At 39.2% G+C, this 17,463-nt stretch overlaps 1 protein-coding gene across 1 annotated transcript in view; it reads left to right on the top strand.

The window, feature by feature from the left end:
- Window positions 1–16,033, top strand: part of Sec24b (SEC24 family member B) — a 56,964-nt gene extending 40,931 nt beyond the window's left edge. Inside the window, 13 exon segments of the mRNA XM_013023832.1 lie at window positions 902–1,020; window positions 1,260–1,315; window positions 1,552–1,758; window positions 2,914–3,037; window positions 3,399–3,557; window positions 3,771–3,944; window positions 4,636–4,746; window positions 7,760–7,935; window positions 8,480–8,617; window positions 9,286–9,390; window positions 10,440–10,532; window positions 14,059–14,162; window positions 15,182–16,033. Of these exon segments, the coding sequence (XP_012879286.1) occupies window positions 902–1,020; window positions 1,260–1,315; window positions 1,552–1,758; window positions 2,914–3,037; window positions 3,399–3,557; window positions 3,771–3,944; window positions 4,636–4,746; window positions 7,760–7,935; window positions 8,480–8,617; window positions 9,286–9,390; window positions 10,440–10,532; window positions 14,059–14,162; window positions 15,182–15,296 (1,681 nt within the window). The 3' untranslated portion in view covers window positions 15,297–16,033.
- Window positions 16,034–17,463: the final 1,430 nt, after the last annotated feature.

The following is a 17,463-nucleotide window of genomic DNA, read 5'->3' as shown; positions in this document are numbered from 1 at the left end:
CCTAAGCCAGTCACTGAAAGCTGAGTACCCCATGGTTGAGGACAGGGTTGGATCATAGAGATATTGGTCTAAGGAGACAGAATTTTAATTACACAAGAGGATCCACTCAAGGTGATATCTATAGTTAGTTTATTGTACTCGAAAAATACTAAGGAGATTTGAAATGTCCTCAAAAAAAATGTATGTTAACCATGGCTTATGCTCTACCACTGGAGCCACACCTCCAGCCTTGCTTTTTGTTGATTAATTGGAGTTTATGGGACTTTTTTGCTAGATTAACTTTGTACCTCGATATTCCAGGTCTCAGCTTCCTCAAAGGCTAAGATTACACACTAGTACCCAACTCTACTTTTTTTTATTTGCATATATTAAATTTTTTTTTGGGGGGGGGTCCATTCATGGGGCCTGAACTCTGGGCCTGGGCGCTATCCCTCAGCTCTTTAGCTCAAGGCTAGCGCACTACCTCTTGAGCCACAGCGCCACTTTCAGCTTTTTTCATTTTGCTTATGTGGTGCTGAGGAATCGAACCCAGGGCCTCAGGCATGCAAAGCAAGCACTCTACCACTGAGCCACCTTCCCGACCCACATATATTAAATTGTACATAGTAAGGAGTTTCATTATAATATTTCTATACCTGCGTATAATGTATTTTTATTTATTCCCCTTTTCCCTGTGCCATAATCTTACTTAAATAGTGATACAGTTTTTGGAAGTATAGATTCTAAACATGGAAACACTTTCATCTGAGAATTAAATAGTTCATCCTTCTTTTTATGTTTATATTAATTTAGATAAGAGATACATCTTTTATCTCCTCTGAAATTTGACATGACTTACTATCTTATTATTTTCTGAAATAAAATGTTACTTTGAATTTTAAATTGCCATTTTTATCTCCAGGCTTCCAGGAGATTCTCGAACAAGAATAGGCTTCATGACCTTTGACAGCACTATTCATTTCTACAACTTACAGGAGGGACTGTCTCAGCCACAGATGTTGATTGTGTCTGACATAGACGGTGAGCAGGCAGCAAAGTAACTACAGATTCTGGGTCATGGGCTGCTTCATTTTACAACACATTTGTCATATGCTGTACCTGTATATGTAGCCTACACGTGTATAGATAATGTGTACCTAGTGTATATTATCACAGTGATAGAATGCATATTATGTGTGACATCTTGATTTTTAAAAAAAATAAGTTTTTCTAATTTCTTGTATTCTTTTGACTTGATTGGTTGATTATTTTCCCTATAGATGTTTTTCTACCTACACCGGATAGTCTACTTGTGAATCTATATGAAAGCAAAGAGGTGAGATTGATTTATTTCCTCAGAATATTAGAATATGTCTGTCAGTTCATCTGGTGGCTAGATATTAACGTGTTTACCTGATGCGGTAATATCAGACAGTAGACAATGTGGATAGAATGTCTGTGGACTCTTTAGTTTACAGTCCCTAGAGATGCAGTGACACTATATTCTGGAATGTTTTAAAGAATATTGTCTTATCTTTTCAGTAATTCAAATTTTAATCTTTGTTTTCCCAGCTTATAAAAGACTTACTGAACGCATTACCAAACATGTTCACCAATACACGAGAAACACACAGTGCCCTTGGTCCTGCCCTTCAGGCTGCTTTTAAATTAATGTCTCCAACAGGGGGCCGTGTGTCTGTATTTCAGACACAGTTACCTTCCTTGGGTGCAGGACTTCTGCAGTCCAGAGAAGATCCTAATCAAAGGTCAAGTACAAAGGTATTCTATGTTTAGTTTCTCTGTCATATCTACAGACTGTGTGAGGACTTGTTCATTGTCCTTTTTAACTTTGTTAATAATAATAGTAAATAGGGAGAGATTAATTCAGATTTTTTTAAATTTTGTTGTTGTTTGCAAAAGTTGTAAAAATTTAGAAGTCACTTAGTCTTTCATTTAAAAATGAGGAAGCGGCCAATGGCTCACGCCTGTAATCCTAGCTACTCAGGAGACTGAGACCTAAAGATTATGGTCCAAACCTAGCTAGGGCAGGAAAGTCCATGATGCTTACCTCTAGTTAACCAACAAAAAGCTGGAAGTAGAACTGTGGCTTGAGCACAAAATCTCAGGGACAGAACCTAGGTCCTTATTTCAAGCCCTGTTGTGTAGCAGTATGGAGTAACATTTCCCAGCTCTCAGTCTGGAGTTAGAGTCCTTGGATTTCTTCCAGCATTCACCACTCCATAGCTATGTAATCTTAGACAAGTTACTTAATGAGTTTTGCCTTAGTTTTCTCATCTGTGATAGATAATGGTTGGGATGGCCTTCAGTAATAGAGTACCTGCCTAGCAGGTGCACAGTCTTCAGTGCAATCCCTAGCATTAGTTAATAATTAAAATCTTATAGGAAGGCCAGTTACAGTAGTTCAGTCCTGTATTCTCAGCAACTTGGGAGGCAAAGATCAGAAGGATCATGGTTAGGTTCAAAGCCGTCACAAGAAAAAATTAGCAAGACCCCCTCATTTCAACAAAAAAGCTGAGTATAATGATTGATCCTAGCTTTGAGGGAGCCATAGGAAGATTGCAGCCCTAGGTGAAAATGTAAGACCTTATCTGAGAAGAAAACCTAAAGCAAAAAGGGCTGGAAACATAGCACTGAGTTTAAGCCTCACCATCATAAAAAAATACATGTATGTATGTTTGTGTGTTAGTGTGTGTATATCCTATGGGATATATATGAGAAATTATGTCTAACATCTGAATCAGTGCTGGCAGAAAGTGTTTTTTATAAATATTAGCAATTATTGTCGTAGGGAGTCTGTTCACAAACCCATAGTGTGGTAGTGGAGCAGAGGACATCCTCCTTTTTGATGCAGGAGAGACATAGAAGTGTGTGCGATTAGAAGTTTCTAGCTCTTACTCTGATCTATTGACTTAGGTAGTACAACACCTTGGCCCTGCGACTGATTTTTATAAGAAACTTGCTTTAGACTGCTCAGGACAGCAGACTGCGGTGGATTTGTTCCTTTTGAGTTCACAGTATTCTGATCTTGCTTCTCTAGGTAAGATGTCATTGCATTTATCTGCTCATGTATACATTTTTAGCATATGATTAAATCTGAACTTGTCCTTTACTCTTCTCAATTTAGGGAGAGAAAGGCGTGTGAATTAGATGCTTAATGTCTGTGAGGGTTATCTGTAAACTTTAAAGCCCTAGACAAATACAAAATGACAGTATTTTGTTTAAAAGCTCTAAAGTAAATCTTTTTTCTCTATTTTATAAAAATTTTTGTTGTACGAGACTTACATGTTATTTGTCTTAGATCTTTTCATTATAATTCAGATTTCACTAGAATCTGTACTACTGCTAGACAAGTAGAATATTCTTGCTTCTGTAGCTAATAGTTACGTTTCTCTCTGAAGCTTGCATGTCCAAGTACTCGGCAGGATGCATCTATTACTATCCATCTTTCCACTATAATCACAACCCTTCACAAGCAGAAAAGTTACAAAAAGACCTAAAACGGTATCTCACAAGAAAAATTGGATTTGAAGCTGTCATGAGGATAAGATGCACTAAAGGTATGAACTTATAAATGTGATGTTGTTACTTCTGGTCTACCTATGCTACCAACTGTTCCTTGTAGAAGATATTGTTTGATAGGTTAGCAATGGCCAAAATATCCCCTTTGATTTAAAATCAGGGGTGCTGACTTTATTTATTTTGAAAGTAACTAGCCTGTGGTAAAGAAACTACTGTTACTCATCTTCTGTACCACATTCTCTGTCTCTTAGGTCTTTCAATGCATACTTTTCATGGAAACTTCTTTGTGCGTTCCACTGACTTGTTATCTCTTGCCAACATCAATCCTGATGCTGGGTTTGCAGTGCAGTTATCAATTGAGGAAAGTTTGACGGATACTTCCTTAGTGTGCTTTCAGACGGCACTGTTATACACGTCGAGTAAAGGTAAGGCTATCAGAAGTAAAGTGAGGCCTGCAAGAAGCATCTTCCACTTAGTGGAATGAGGAGAAGGAATGAGTGTACTGAGAACTAATGCAGCTTCAGCACTTAACCAAAAGTATGTTCTGATAAGTTGTTCTTAACACTAATGTTTAAATCACTAAATAATACACTGTATATGTTTGTATGTGTATATGTACAAGTACTTGCATGCTTGGAAAACTTGCATTCCTCAGAAAATACATTTCTGCTAAGCTAAATCCATTCTTTGCATTATTTTTTGCATTGTAAGTTAAGGCATTTGTTTGTGTTATTTTGAAAGCCTAAGTTTTCTGATACTTTACTCTATTGGGTAATCAAAAACGAGCAACATCAAAATAAAAACTAGAATGTAAATTTCAAGTACACATGTTTTATGTATTCATAGTCTACAAAGTCAGAGTGTTTAATTATCTTGGACACATATTAGTTAGGCTGGGGATGTAGCTCAGTGTGAGAATGCTCACCCAGCATACACGAGGTCCTTGGTTCAGTCTCCAGTACCAAGAACAAAGAAACAAGAACATGCTAACCATGTTCATTTTAAAACTTTGAGTTACGTTTCAAAATCCTGTTGATGATTTAATCTGGCAAAAACAGTAATTTAAATAAGACTTGGCCTGCAGTGTTCTGCATCACTTTATGCACATCTGTTTAGGTGAGCGAAGGATCAGAGTCCACACACTTTGTTTGCCGGTGGTGAGTTCCTTAGCAGATGTGTATGCCGGAGTGGATGTTCAAGCCGCCATCTGCCTTCTGGCAAACATGGGTGAGTGAAAGGGAACAAGTGGCCAATCAAGCACAGCTCGCCAGCCTAGACAGGGAAGTGAAGATGGGATGTGTTTCTGCCCTAGAAACCCCTCTCTTAGAGAGTATGTTTTATATCATTGCAGCACAAAGTAGATTGTTCTTATATTCATTACTAATTCTTAGTTTAGCAATCTGTTGGGATTAATGTTTGCTGAAAACTTAAAAAAAATCGAAATGTCTTTAAATGAATGTATGAGCAAACTCAAGTGTTGTACAGTGGACTAAGCTCAGCACTGAGCTCTTGGTGCTAAAATCAGCATGGGCACCTCTTGTGAGGAGTGCTGAGGGAAAGAAGTAACATTCAAAAGGCTGTGTCCCGCATTGCCATTTAATTTCAGGAATCAATATACTATTTTGTTTTTTGTTTTTGTTTTTATTTTTGGTGGTTGTGGGGCATGAACTCTGGGCCTGGGCACTGTTCCTGAGGTCTTTAGCAAGTGCTCTACCACTTGAGCCATAGCGCCACTTCCTGTTTTCTGGTGGTTAATTAGAGATAAGAGTCTCACGGATTTTCCTGCCCAGGCAGGCCTTGAACCATGATCTTCAGATCTCAGCCCCCTGAATAGCTAGGATTACAGGCATGAGCCACTGGCGCCCAGCTTTTAACAAATCTTTATTGATAATTTTAGACCTTTAGTGATCCTTGCTCTTTCCAGTACAGATCTGGAGTCGTTTGGGCAAAATTATACTAGCATTATTCAAGGACCTTTTCTTGTAGGTGGACAGTGCTGAGAACAAAAACTGGGGCTGTGTGCACACTTGGGTAACTGCTTCCCCACTGAGCTGTGCTCACCCATCTCAGGATTTCAGTTTTTCAAGCGCCATTTTTCTGTCGAGATTTTGAATTATGTATACAATAAGGTTCCCCACCACCACCACCACAAATACCTTTATTTTTAGTACATAGGCATATTTATAGATTCATTTTTCTTGTTAGTACTGGGATTGAACTTGGTCTTGCTTCTCAGGGTAGATACTCTACTACTTGAGCCATGGCTTTAGCCCTTTCTGACCTGGTTATTTTGTAGGTAGAGTCTTGCTTTTGTTGTTGTTGGTGGTGGTGATGGTGGTATTGTTGGTGGTGGTGGTGGTAATGGTGGCAGGGCTTGAACTTAGGGCCTGGGAGCTGTCCCTGAGCTCTTTTTGCTCAAGGCTAGTGATCTACCACTTTGAGCCACAGCACCACTTCCTATTTTCTTGAGGTTAATTGGAGATAGGAGTCTCATGGGCTTTTCTGCCCAGGCTGGCTTTGAACCATGATCCTCAGATCTCAACTTCCCTGAGTAGCTAGGATTAAAGGTATGAGCCACCAGCACCCAGCTAGAGTCTTGCTTTATGCCTGTATTGAAGATTTCACTTCTTTGTGTCTCTGTAGATGACAGCTGGATGCCATTGAGTTCCCTGGTAGCTGGGGCAGCTGCCACTGAGCATACCCATGGTTGAGGTGGAGTCTCACAAGCTCCTTTTTTGCTAGGACTGCTCTCTCAAACCATGATCCTCCATTCTCCGCCCCCATATCACAATGACTAAAGTTTGAATCAATACTCCCAGCCCTAAAAATTATATTGTAGCCAGGCACTGGTAGCTCACGCCTGTAATTCTAGCTACTATGGATGCTGAAGTCTGAGGATCATGGTTCAAAGCCAGCCTAGGCAGGAAAGTCCATGAGACTCTTACCTCCAATAAACCACTAGAATACTGGCAATGGTGCTGTGGCTCAAGCAGTAGAGTGCTCGCCTTGAGCTGAAGAGTGCAGGGACAGTGCCAAGGCCTAGAGTTCAAGCCCCACAACTGACCAAAAAAAAAAAATTATATTGTAAATTAAATACGCTCATTTTATATGAAAACTCACATTTAGCTACACACTGATAGCTCATGTCAGTAATCCTATCTATACAGAATGCTGAGCAATTTGGATTGTGGTTTGAAGGCAGGCAGGGTGGGAAAGTTCGTAAGATTCTTTATTACCAATTAACTAGCAAAAAATCACAGTTGTGAGGGAAAGTGGGTAAATGAGGGAGGGGTAACAAGTTCAATAAGAAATGTACTCACTACCTTACTTATGTAATTCTTAACCCCTATTTACATCACCATGACAATACAATTAAATTTAAAAATTTTTAAAAAATCCTATAAAGTGTGGCTCAAATAGTTACATAGCACCAGCCTTGAGTGAAAAAGCTAAGGGACCAGTGCTCAGGCCATGAGTTCAAACTCTTTTTTGCTTTTTGTTTTTGTTTTTGTTTTTTTGGGGGGTCCAGTCGTGGGGCCTGAACTCTGGGCCTGGGCCCTGTCCCTCAGCTCTTCAGCTCAAGGCTAGCGCTCTACCACTTGAGCCACAGCGCCACTTCCGGCTTTTTTTCTTTTTGCTTATGTGGTGCTGAGGAATCAAACCCAGGGCCTCAGGCATGCAAGGCAAGCGCTCTACCACTGAGCCACCTTCCCAGCCCTGAGTTCAAACTCTTAATACTGCACCAGCCCCCCACCCTCTTACCTCCCCAAAAAAAGTTCAGCTTGCCCTCTTTTTTTTTTTCTTTTTTTTTAATCTATTGACCTGGAATGCTTTTGTAAAGAAGATTTTAGAGGATCATAGGAGATTACTTAGATTGTGTAATTTACATCAGTTGTACAGAAAAAAAATGGTTCTTTACACATGTGACTTTGCTTTGAGTAATGGAATCATCTCCTGTGCTGTATCAGAAATAGATGGAAGGTATACATTCTTTTTATCAAGAATAGCCAAGTGTTTAAACTTAAGAGATTAAAACGAAAGTCCAGAAGAATGCAGGAACCTAGACTTGTTCTGATTTATCATATTCAGTTCAGAAAAAATAGGTAATGAACTAATTATTTACTGAGGGAACAGATGAAGTGCATTCTATTGGTCTCTTAGATGATTCATGTCTGTGTTCTCTCTGGGGGCTCACAAGGATCTCATGGTTAAGTGCCTTTTCATTTGGGTTGCTTTGTAGCTGTCGATCGCTCAGTCTCATCTAGCCTGTCAGATGCCAGGGACGCCTTGGTGAACGCAGTGGTGGACTCGCTCTCTGCCTACGGCTCTACTGTCTCCAACTTGCAGCACTCGGCGCTCATTGCCCCTGGCTCCCTCAAGTTGTTCCCGCTCTATGTTTTGGCCCTTCTCAAACAGGTAGCTCTCGACATGTGGTTATATTTAACAAAGTTTAAAAAAAAATCTCAGATTACTTGCATATAGAGATATGAAGCTGAGAGGTTGCTATTTTAATACTTAGCCAGGGGAATAATGCACTTCAGTGTTGGGAAACATAAGTGGGAAATGAAGGTATAAAAATACATTGTGACTTTTGTGAAACCATCTCTAGGCCCTCTCTATCTCCATTATCCGTGTGAGTATTATGTGGTCCTGGCCCACTCTTAATACATGCTTCTGAAAACAGAAGAAGGAGGGGCTTTGGTTTTTTACTACCTTCCCATTATTTTGAACACCACAGTAGGTGTCCAACACATTCATCATCTTATCCTTACCATAGAAAGGTAAGTATTCTTTTCTCTGTTTTTCTTATGATGATAATATAGCTCAGAAACTTGCTCACTTTCTTATTAAATGTCAGCTTAAATGGAATCCAGGCCTGTCATTTTGAAGACATGCTCTATGATTGGTAATTGTCTACTATGTGTGTTTGACTTGGAAACTTGTATGTTTTTCCTTGTAGAAAGCATTTAGAACAGGTACAAGCACTCGCCTGGATGATCGTGTGTATGCCATGTGTCAGATCAAGTCTCAGCCACTTGTTCATCTAATGAAAATGATTCATCCCAACTTATACAGGATAGACAGATTGACAGATGAGGTATGCCTTTGAGCGTTACAGTTGTACAGTTACCACATTGTCAACATTTTCCTCTGTTCTTTTCCCTTGTGTGGTAATAGTACATTAAAAAAGGACATTTGGATCTAATTAGATGCTTAGATTCTCAGAAACTATATCAATCAGCAGTTACGGAATTTCATACATGAAGTAATTTAACTCATGTACAAAGCTAAAGTGTAGAGTAATTTCCATTTGTACTTGATAGGTATTGGCAGTTTCTGATATGATCAGATTGCAGGAAACCCAATCTGGTACCTGACAGCTATTTCAGCATGCAAATGTGTAGTATTTTTTTCTTTTTGTGTGAAAACAACATTCTTTGACATTAGTATTCTAAGCATAATAATATGTTAGTAGGGAAATAGAAAAATGTACGTTGCTATGTGACAGAGTCACTAGTCATATTTTTAGTATATTCTGACCCCAAAAGAGAAATGAATTAAACAGATGCATTTGTGTTTGAACTTTTTAAATTTGAATACATTTGATGGTTGCAATGCTTCAGCCAAGGTGCTAATATAGAATTAATAGTCTTTACGTTATACAAAACTCTCAATTGTCACATTTTAATACTTCTTAAGGTGGCCACTAATTCCCAGATGTAGTGACAGAATGTTAGCTCATTCATATTCTACCTTCTTTTTCAGGGTGCAATACATGTTAATGACAGGGTAGTGCCTCAGCCACCCCTTCAAAAATTATCTGCAGAGAAGCTGACAAGAGAAGGTGCTTTCCTGTTGGACTGCGGCTCTGTAAGCACCTCTGTAACAATGTTCTCCTGTTCCAGTGGGTCCGTGGGAAGCACTGGTGCCACTGCAGGGAGGGAAGAGGACCAGGGCCTGACAGTAAATGGGTACTCACATGAGCTACCTTAGGACGTTTCTATTTGGACAGTTTCTTATTTATCATAGGTTACTCCATTTTTATTATCGTTGATTGCATATGCTTGATAAAGAGACAAGACCCTGAGAATCATAAAATTCAAAATGACCTCAAGAGTAGTTCAAATTATACCAATTGTCAGAAATCTCAAGAGATTCAGAAGTAGCTATGTGATGGGGCCGGCAGGTAAAGAGTGTCAGAATGGCCAGACAGCTGCAAATTGTTCCTATGAGCAGGAAAAGGGTTTGGATAACCACAGAGGAGGGGGACAACCCCCAAAAGCTGAAAGTACAGAAAGTGATTGAAATACAGCATTACCTTCCTATGGGGAAATCAGTGAAGAAGAAGGTAAAATACATTTAATAGGCAGCCTTGAAATTTAAGTGAAGGTGTAAACCATCACCTGGATCCTTCTATGTAGCTCCACTGTGTGCCGACTTCGGGTTTCATTCCTTCTTTTGTGTTTCTTCCTACAGTAATTTAAATTGTGTTTCTTTTGACTGTATTTTAAATAATTCATTTGACCTTTTTTTCATGACTTCTCTTATTAGTTATACAGGGAGGTGGGTTTCATTGTGACTTTTCCACACATTGTACTGCAATCAGCTTTAACCTATTAATTTGCCTTCCTAAAACAATTCGAACAGTTTTTATTGTTCAATTTTCCTATATGTAGGTCATCTTCTCTGACCATATTCATCCTCTTGTTAGCTAAACTCCCTGTAGCTATACCTCCCACTGTCCCCAACAGAGCCTGTTTCTCCATTGTCACCTCTGTAGCTCCCTATTTATCAACAGCTTTCATTGAAGTTCTTTAACTTGTGCTTACATATAGTTATGTGTGATAATTGTAAGAGAATTAACTGTAATTAATGTTAACTATTGATGCATTTAAATATTTTGTTGATTTCTGTTTTAGGTGTTTTACATTTGGATTGGCAAAGGCTGTGACAATAACTTCATAGAGGAAGTGCTTGGATGTCCTAATTTTGCATCAATACCACAGAAAATGGTCAGTGGACTTTAGACTTTTTGTGTATGTGTGCTAGTACTGGGGCTTGAACTCAGTGCCTAAGCACTGTCCCTGAATTTTTTGCTCAAGGCTAGTGCTCTAACCAGCTGGTTAATTGGAAATGATTGTCGCAGACTTTTCCTGCGTGGGCTGGCTTTGAATCACAATCCTCAGATCTCAGCCTCCTGAGTAACTAAGATTACTTGTCTTTAATGTTTTCGTTGACATAAGGTTTATGTGGTGAGCTTAGCTGTTTTCATGTGTATGCTTTCAGTGGCTTTTAGTATATTCATAATGTTTTACAACCATTACCACCATCTAATTTCAGAACATTTCTTTTCATCACAGAGTACTCGTTTTTGCTTTCTCCCTGGCAGCTAGTGCTATGTTTTTTATTCATTAGCTTGCTGTTGTGGATATGTCACGTTGAATGACTCAACATGTGATCTCTATGTTTGGCCTCTTTCACTTCATGCCTGGCTTACACAAGCACTCCGTTCTTTATGACTGGAAATAGTCTGTGGCTGGAAGTTTGCTTGTTTCTTTGAGAGGGAGGCTTTTTTGAATGACGCTACACAAACACTTGTGTGCAAGCTGTGCCCCTGGCATTTTCAGCACTCGCACATCCACACCAAGGATGGAATTGCCAGACTCTTCCCAGCAATTTTAACTTCTAATTTAAATTATTATCTGCAGACTTCTATTAAAGTACTCTGTTGGTTAAAGTAATGTTATTTTTTTCAGTGTGCCCTTAACCAACACAAAGAAATAGGATTTTGAAAGCAGCTCTGTATGTTTAATTGAAATGAAAGATCTACTTTATTTTTTTTTTTTTTATTTTGTCGGTCGTGGGGCCTGAACTCTGGCCCTCAGCTCTTCAGCTCAAGGCGAGCGCTCTACCACATGAGCTACAGCGTCACTTCCGGTTTTCTGGTGGTGTATTGGAGATAGGAGTCTCACGGTCTCTCCTGCCCGGGCTGGCTTTGAACCTCGATCCTCAGATCTCAGCCTCCTGAGTAGCTAGGATTACAGGCATGAGCCACCAGCGCCCGGCTCTACTTTATTTTTGAGTATTGTAAATATGTTTTTTCTGCAATTCATAGGCATTCAGTTAGTCCTTATTACTATCTTTTGTTTGTTTGTTTGTTTTTTACTTTGAAAATTAATCCCATTTCTAAGATACAACAAATCAGAGTATTAAGGAAATATTTGAAAAGGAAGAACAGTCAACAAAGGGGAAAGGTATATGACAAATATGTCTTACTAAATAGATAGTAAACCTTTTCTGAAGCTGCAGTTATTTAAGCATGGTGATACTGGCACAATAAGCAACTCAGTGGAACCAGTTAAGAGTGCAGAAAGGGTTTTGATTCATGAAGAATACTTCAGATCACTGTGGTAAAATAGAATATTACAAAAACCAGCTTGAGACCATTGATTAGCCACTAGGAGAGAAGACATATTTACCTTAGTCCTTGCAGTATATGACTCTCAAATAGAGAGAACATTTCAACATTTTTTTTTAAAGAAGAAGAGACCAGATTTGGTGGCACACACTTGTAATCTAAGCTACTCAGGAGGCAGAGAACAGGTAGATTGTGGTTCATGGTTTAAGACTAACATGGGCACAAAGTTGCCCCATCTCAGAACAAGCCAGGCATGACAGTACACAGCTATAATCCCAGCTTCATAGGAGTTACAGCTAGAGGACCAAGTACAAAAAGCATGTCCCTATCCAAAATATAACTAGAAGCAAAGAAGGACTGAGAATGTGGCTCATATGGTAGAATCCCTGTCTAGCAAGCTGGAGGCCTGAGTTCACGTTCTGGCAAAGATAAAAAATAAACCCTAAGCTGGGCACTAGTGGCGCACACCTATAATCCTAGCTACTCGGGAGGCTGAGATCTGAGGATCACAGTTCAAAGCCAGCCCAGGCAAGAAAATCCTGAGACTCTTTATCTCCAATAAACCACTTGAAAACCGGAAGTGGCGCTGTGGTTCAAGCAGTAGAGCGCTCACCTTGAGCTGAAGAGCGCAGGGACAGTACCCAGGCCCAGAGTTCAAGCCCCATGACCCACCAAAAAATAAAAATAAAATAAATTTAAAAAATAATCCTAGGAGGATGTCAAATGAAACATTTATACATATATAGTATTAAAATACAAAGACCTTTGGAAGCCATTTACCAAAAAATTAACATAGCTCAGAGAATAAATATAAAACATTTCTATTTTTAATAAAGCCAAAAGGTAAGCAATAAAAATATGAGATTATCTATATTTTTATTTATTTTTGTACCAGTCCTGGGCTTGAACTCAGGGCCTGGCACTGTCCCTGAGCTTTATTTGCTCAAGGCTGGCACTTTGCCACTTGAGCCACAGCTCCACTTCCCACTTTTTGGTGGTTAATTAGGTAAGATTCTCAACAGACTTTACTACCTGGGCTGGCTTTGAACTACAGTCTTCAGATTTCAGCCTCTCAAGTAACTAGGATTACAGGCCTGAACCACTAGTAGTCAGATTTTTTGTTATCTATTTATTGAAAAAATGCTTAAACCTATTTGACCTATTTGACAATATCTGTTAAAATTAAAATCACATACTACATGATTCAGTAAATTGTTCTGGGAATGTGGCTTAGTGGTAGTGTGCTTCCCTAGCATACATGAAGCCCTGGGTTCAGTTCCTCACTACCACACAAACAGAAAAAGCCAGAAGTGGCACTTTGGTTCAAGTGGTAGAGCACTAGCCTTGATCAAAGAGAGGCTCAAGGACAGTGCCGACGCCCTGAGTTCAAGCTCCAGGACTGGCAAAAAATGATAGATAGATAGATACCATAAATATACTCATAAAAATATAGCTATGTACACAAATGTGTATAGCATTAAATAGGTAGGTTATATCTGGGCACTTACTGAAAAGGGATATTAACATGAAAAAATCTATAGTGTGATCCATTTTTATTTTCAAAAATATGTTCACTAGATCCCTTCCGAAACAGTAGCTGAGTGTGGTGGTGTGCCTCCATCCCAGCTACAGTAGGGAGCATAAATAAGAATTGAAGTCAAGGCTGGAAATGGAAAGGGCAAAAAGGTCCAAAACAGCCCGAGCAAAAGGGACTTGAGGCATGTTTCAAGTGGGAAAGCAATGTATACATTCAACCTGTTCTTACATTCCTTGCTTCAAAATTTTAAATGAAAGAAACATGAAATTCTCCCAGAGTAGTAGTTTTTCACATGAAGTACAATGTATGACTATTAATGGGGTTAGAAACTTTGTGTTAGCTACCTTCATGTGACTATCACCATCAGAAAAAGCATGAAGATGTGGCGTAGTGCTTGTGATATGTAGATATTGGGAAGGTTTTATTCACTTATCTAAAAATATATTCAGGTAAATTGTAATGACACATCTCTTAGTAAACATGGCTTAAAATGATTTGCTGCAAGCTAACCTTCATTGGTGTGGTGTGATTTGGTGTTATGCCTGCAGAATTGCCAGAATAATTTCCTTTCTTTTCTTTCCAGACACATCTTCCAGAGCTGGACACACTTTCGTCCGAAAGAACCAGGTCCTTTATAACTTGGCTCAAAGACAGCAGACCACTAAGCCCAGTCCTTCATATGGTAAAGTAAGTACGTCTACAACTTCTCTTGCACGAACTGAGCAGGATTTGTTCGTCTTTATTTTTTTATTATCTTTATGTAGTTGTACAAAGGAGTTGCATTCGACAAAGCGGCGTATGAATACATCTTGATCACGGTCACCCCTGTCAACATCCTCCCTCCTCCCTCTTGGCCCACCCCTTCCCTCGCTTTTCTTAATGTAGGCTATACAGTGAATTCTTGACCGCAGTCTTTCCTCTTCCTTCATTACTCTGCCCCTCTCCCCTTGACACCACCCCACTGTTCTTAAGTACCTGTTTCCTGGTGTTTATTTTTGTTCAACTTTGTCTTTGCCTTTCTAAGAAATTACACTATTTGCTTTCTCCCTTGAATCTTACCATACTTCAGTTAATCCATTTGTGTATACTTGAATACCACCCAATATATTTACTTACATGTTTATAAACTAATTCCAGCCTCTACATGTGAGAGAAAACATGGAACCTTTGGGTCTTTGGGCCTGACTTACTTCACTTAACATAATGTTTTCCAGGTCCTTCCATTTCTTTGCAGCATCTTTAAGCAAAAAGGGCAATCCGAAGGCACAATCATCTAGCACCCAATTCCTCTATTTAGCTTTTCTTCCTAAAAAAAAGGCACTCAACTTTCAGAAGGCCCTTCCCTGCCATGGTCAAAGCAGCATTAACCCAGCCTTCTTACCCAGCCTCATTTCTCTTCTCGGAGTCATCACATTTGGCCTCTGCCTCCCATTCTCCATGTGGACCTAAGCTTTGTTGACGTGGTGATGTAATTTTCTTTCTAATGGAAGAGTAAAATTCCATTGTGTACATGTGCCACATTTTCTTGATCCATTCATCCACTGTGGGACATCTGGGCCAATTCCGCAGTGGACATGATAGTCTGAGCAAGATTTCTTGTCCTCAAAGTAGACATTAAATGACACCAGAATACATCCTCAGGATAGAATATCATTCCCTGGCCAATGAGTCCTGTCATGAATCTCTCTTCCCTTTGCTCCTTTCAGAGATGAGAGTCCTGCCAAAGCAGAATTTTTTCAACACTTAATTGAAGATCGGACAGAAGCCGCATTCTCTTACTATGAATTTTTGCTTCATGTTCAGCAGCAGATTTGTAAGTGAAGTAGAATAAAACTGAACAAGAAGACAAAGATGCATAGCCTAGGCGAAGTCTGATCTTCCAGAGGAGCATATAACGGGCTGGGAAGGAAGCCTTCTCTGTTACTCAGCAGCGCCTTGCTCTGCCGGAGGTGCTGGCAGGAGGGAGGGGAAGGAGGGCTTGGCCTATGTTAAGGGCAGTGATGATGCTGTTTCACTAAGTATGTTTCAGTTGGTTTCTACACATTTCCAGTAGTGCAGTCGGGAGATTTATGTAGCTGTGTGGAATGACATGTCATAATGTAACATTAGATCATTTTTCTCCTTAATATAACATTTCTGGACTTGAACTCTGACAAGAGATGCCAAAAGGCAGTGGTACTGTGTTACTCGTTTATATGAATTACTTTTTAACAAGGAATGATTCGTATTCATTAAATGAATTGAACATTTTCTCTGTAAAAACAATAGAATTTCAGTACATGAGCTATAGAATATATACATATATATATATATAATGTACATAAGCGTTCCATTTGTAAAGAAAATGTAAAAAATGTAACTACAGAATATGAATTGCTTAAACTGTGCTACATTGTTGGATGACAACTCTTTTTGTCGCAGTTAGAGAATGAGGTTGACTAATGCATATTATGAATTGAGTCCACAAAAGAAACACAAAACCCTTTGTAATTCTGTTAAATCTTTTATGTGGATTTATTTATGATCAGCCTACTAATTAAAAATATTTTGCTTGACAATGGTTTGGTGTTGTTTTGTTTGTTTGGGTTTTTTGGTTAGAAGTTTTTGTGCTTGGGATTTCGTGGTCTTTTTACAGATAGACTCCAATGAAGTTACTTCTTAGAGGAAATACAGTATTTCAGTTAGGAATCTGTAAATCCATACATTTCATTGGTTATCTGTTGGTATTCTAGAAACAAATGGTGCTATTTTCAAAATATATGTAATTACTTGGCTCAGGCGGTAGAGTGCTCACCTTGAACTGAAGAGCACAGGGACAGCGCCCAAGCCCAGAGTTCAAGCCCCACGACCGACAAAAAAAAAAAAAAAATATATATATATATATATATTATATATATATGTAATTACTAAGCATAATCTTAAACTGTCTTACTCATTTAAATTAACATTTCCCCTTATACTTGTAATAAGAAAACTTTAATAACATACTTGATTATTCTTTTAGACTTGAAGATTACATCATGAATTTTGATAGTGTTTTTGTTTTAATCAAATCTTATTCACTACTAGCTTATTTATAATTTAAAAAACTGCTGGACGTAGTAACACTTTGAGTTTAGAATGCGGTTTTATCTTGTCTACCACAAAAGTCCCTGTTGGTGACTTTTGAAGAAAAGCTAGTAGTGGGTGTTGATAATTCTTGTTGGTTTTATGCTTTGGTGGATCTCTTTTCTTTTAGATAAAAATAAAAGAGCTCTCACAGTCTGTAATGGAAATGAGAGGTTAAATGACTCACCCTAAGTGACATTACTTACTAATTAGTGACAGAGCTGGTAATAAGAGGCAAATGTTCTCCCCACCCACCACCTACACCCACTCTGCCCCCCACCCCCAGCACTGTACTTTATCCCTCTAAGAAGAATGGTACTGACTAAGCATCAGGAGAAGCTGCAACTAAACACTGACATTTGACAGTAGGAAAGACAAAAACATATTTTGGCATTCACACAATATTTATGAGCAGGTAATGCTTGCCAGATACTATTTCCAGGCACAAAACATCACCACCACGTCAACAAAGCTTAGGTCCACATGGAGAACGGGAGGCAGAGGCCAAATGTGATGACTCCGAGAAGAGAAATGAGGCTGGGTAAGAAGGCTGGGTTAATGCTGCTTTGACCATGGCAGGGAAGGGCCTTCTGAAAGTTGAGTGCCTTTTTTTTTAGGAAGAAAAGCTAAATAGAGGAATTGGGTGCTAGATGATTGTGCCTTCGGATTGCCCTTTTTGCTTAAAGATGCTGCAGACTCTCAGCAGAGCAGTTGGAAAGAGTGACGTGTCTGTCTCCTAGAAGAACAAGGTGCCCAGTTGACCATGCTGGTCAGTGCAATGGCCTGGCAGCAGGGTGGGCCATATGGAGTTGTAAATCGTAGACTCGGGGAAAACAGCTTTGCTTAGTGTCTTTTCCCTAAGCATGTTCAATGCTTTGTG

Source organism: Dipodomys ordii, unplaced genomic scaffold (assembly GCF_000151885.1).
Source record: "Dipodomys ordii isolate 6190 unplaced genomic scaffold, Dord_2.0 Scaffold70, whole genome shotgun sequence".
Classification (NCBI taxonomy): domain Eukaryota; kingdom Metazoa; phylum Chordata; class Mammalia; order Rodentia; family Heteromyidae; genus Dipodomys; species Dipodomys ordii.
This window is presented reverse-complemented; position numbering and strand designations above follow the sequence as displayed.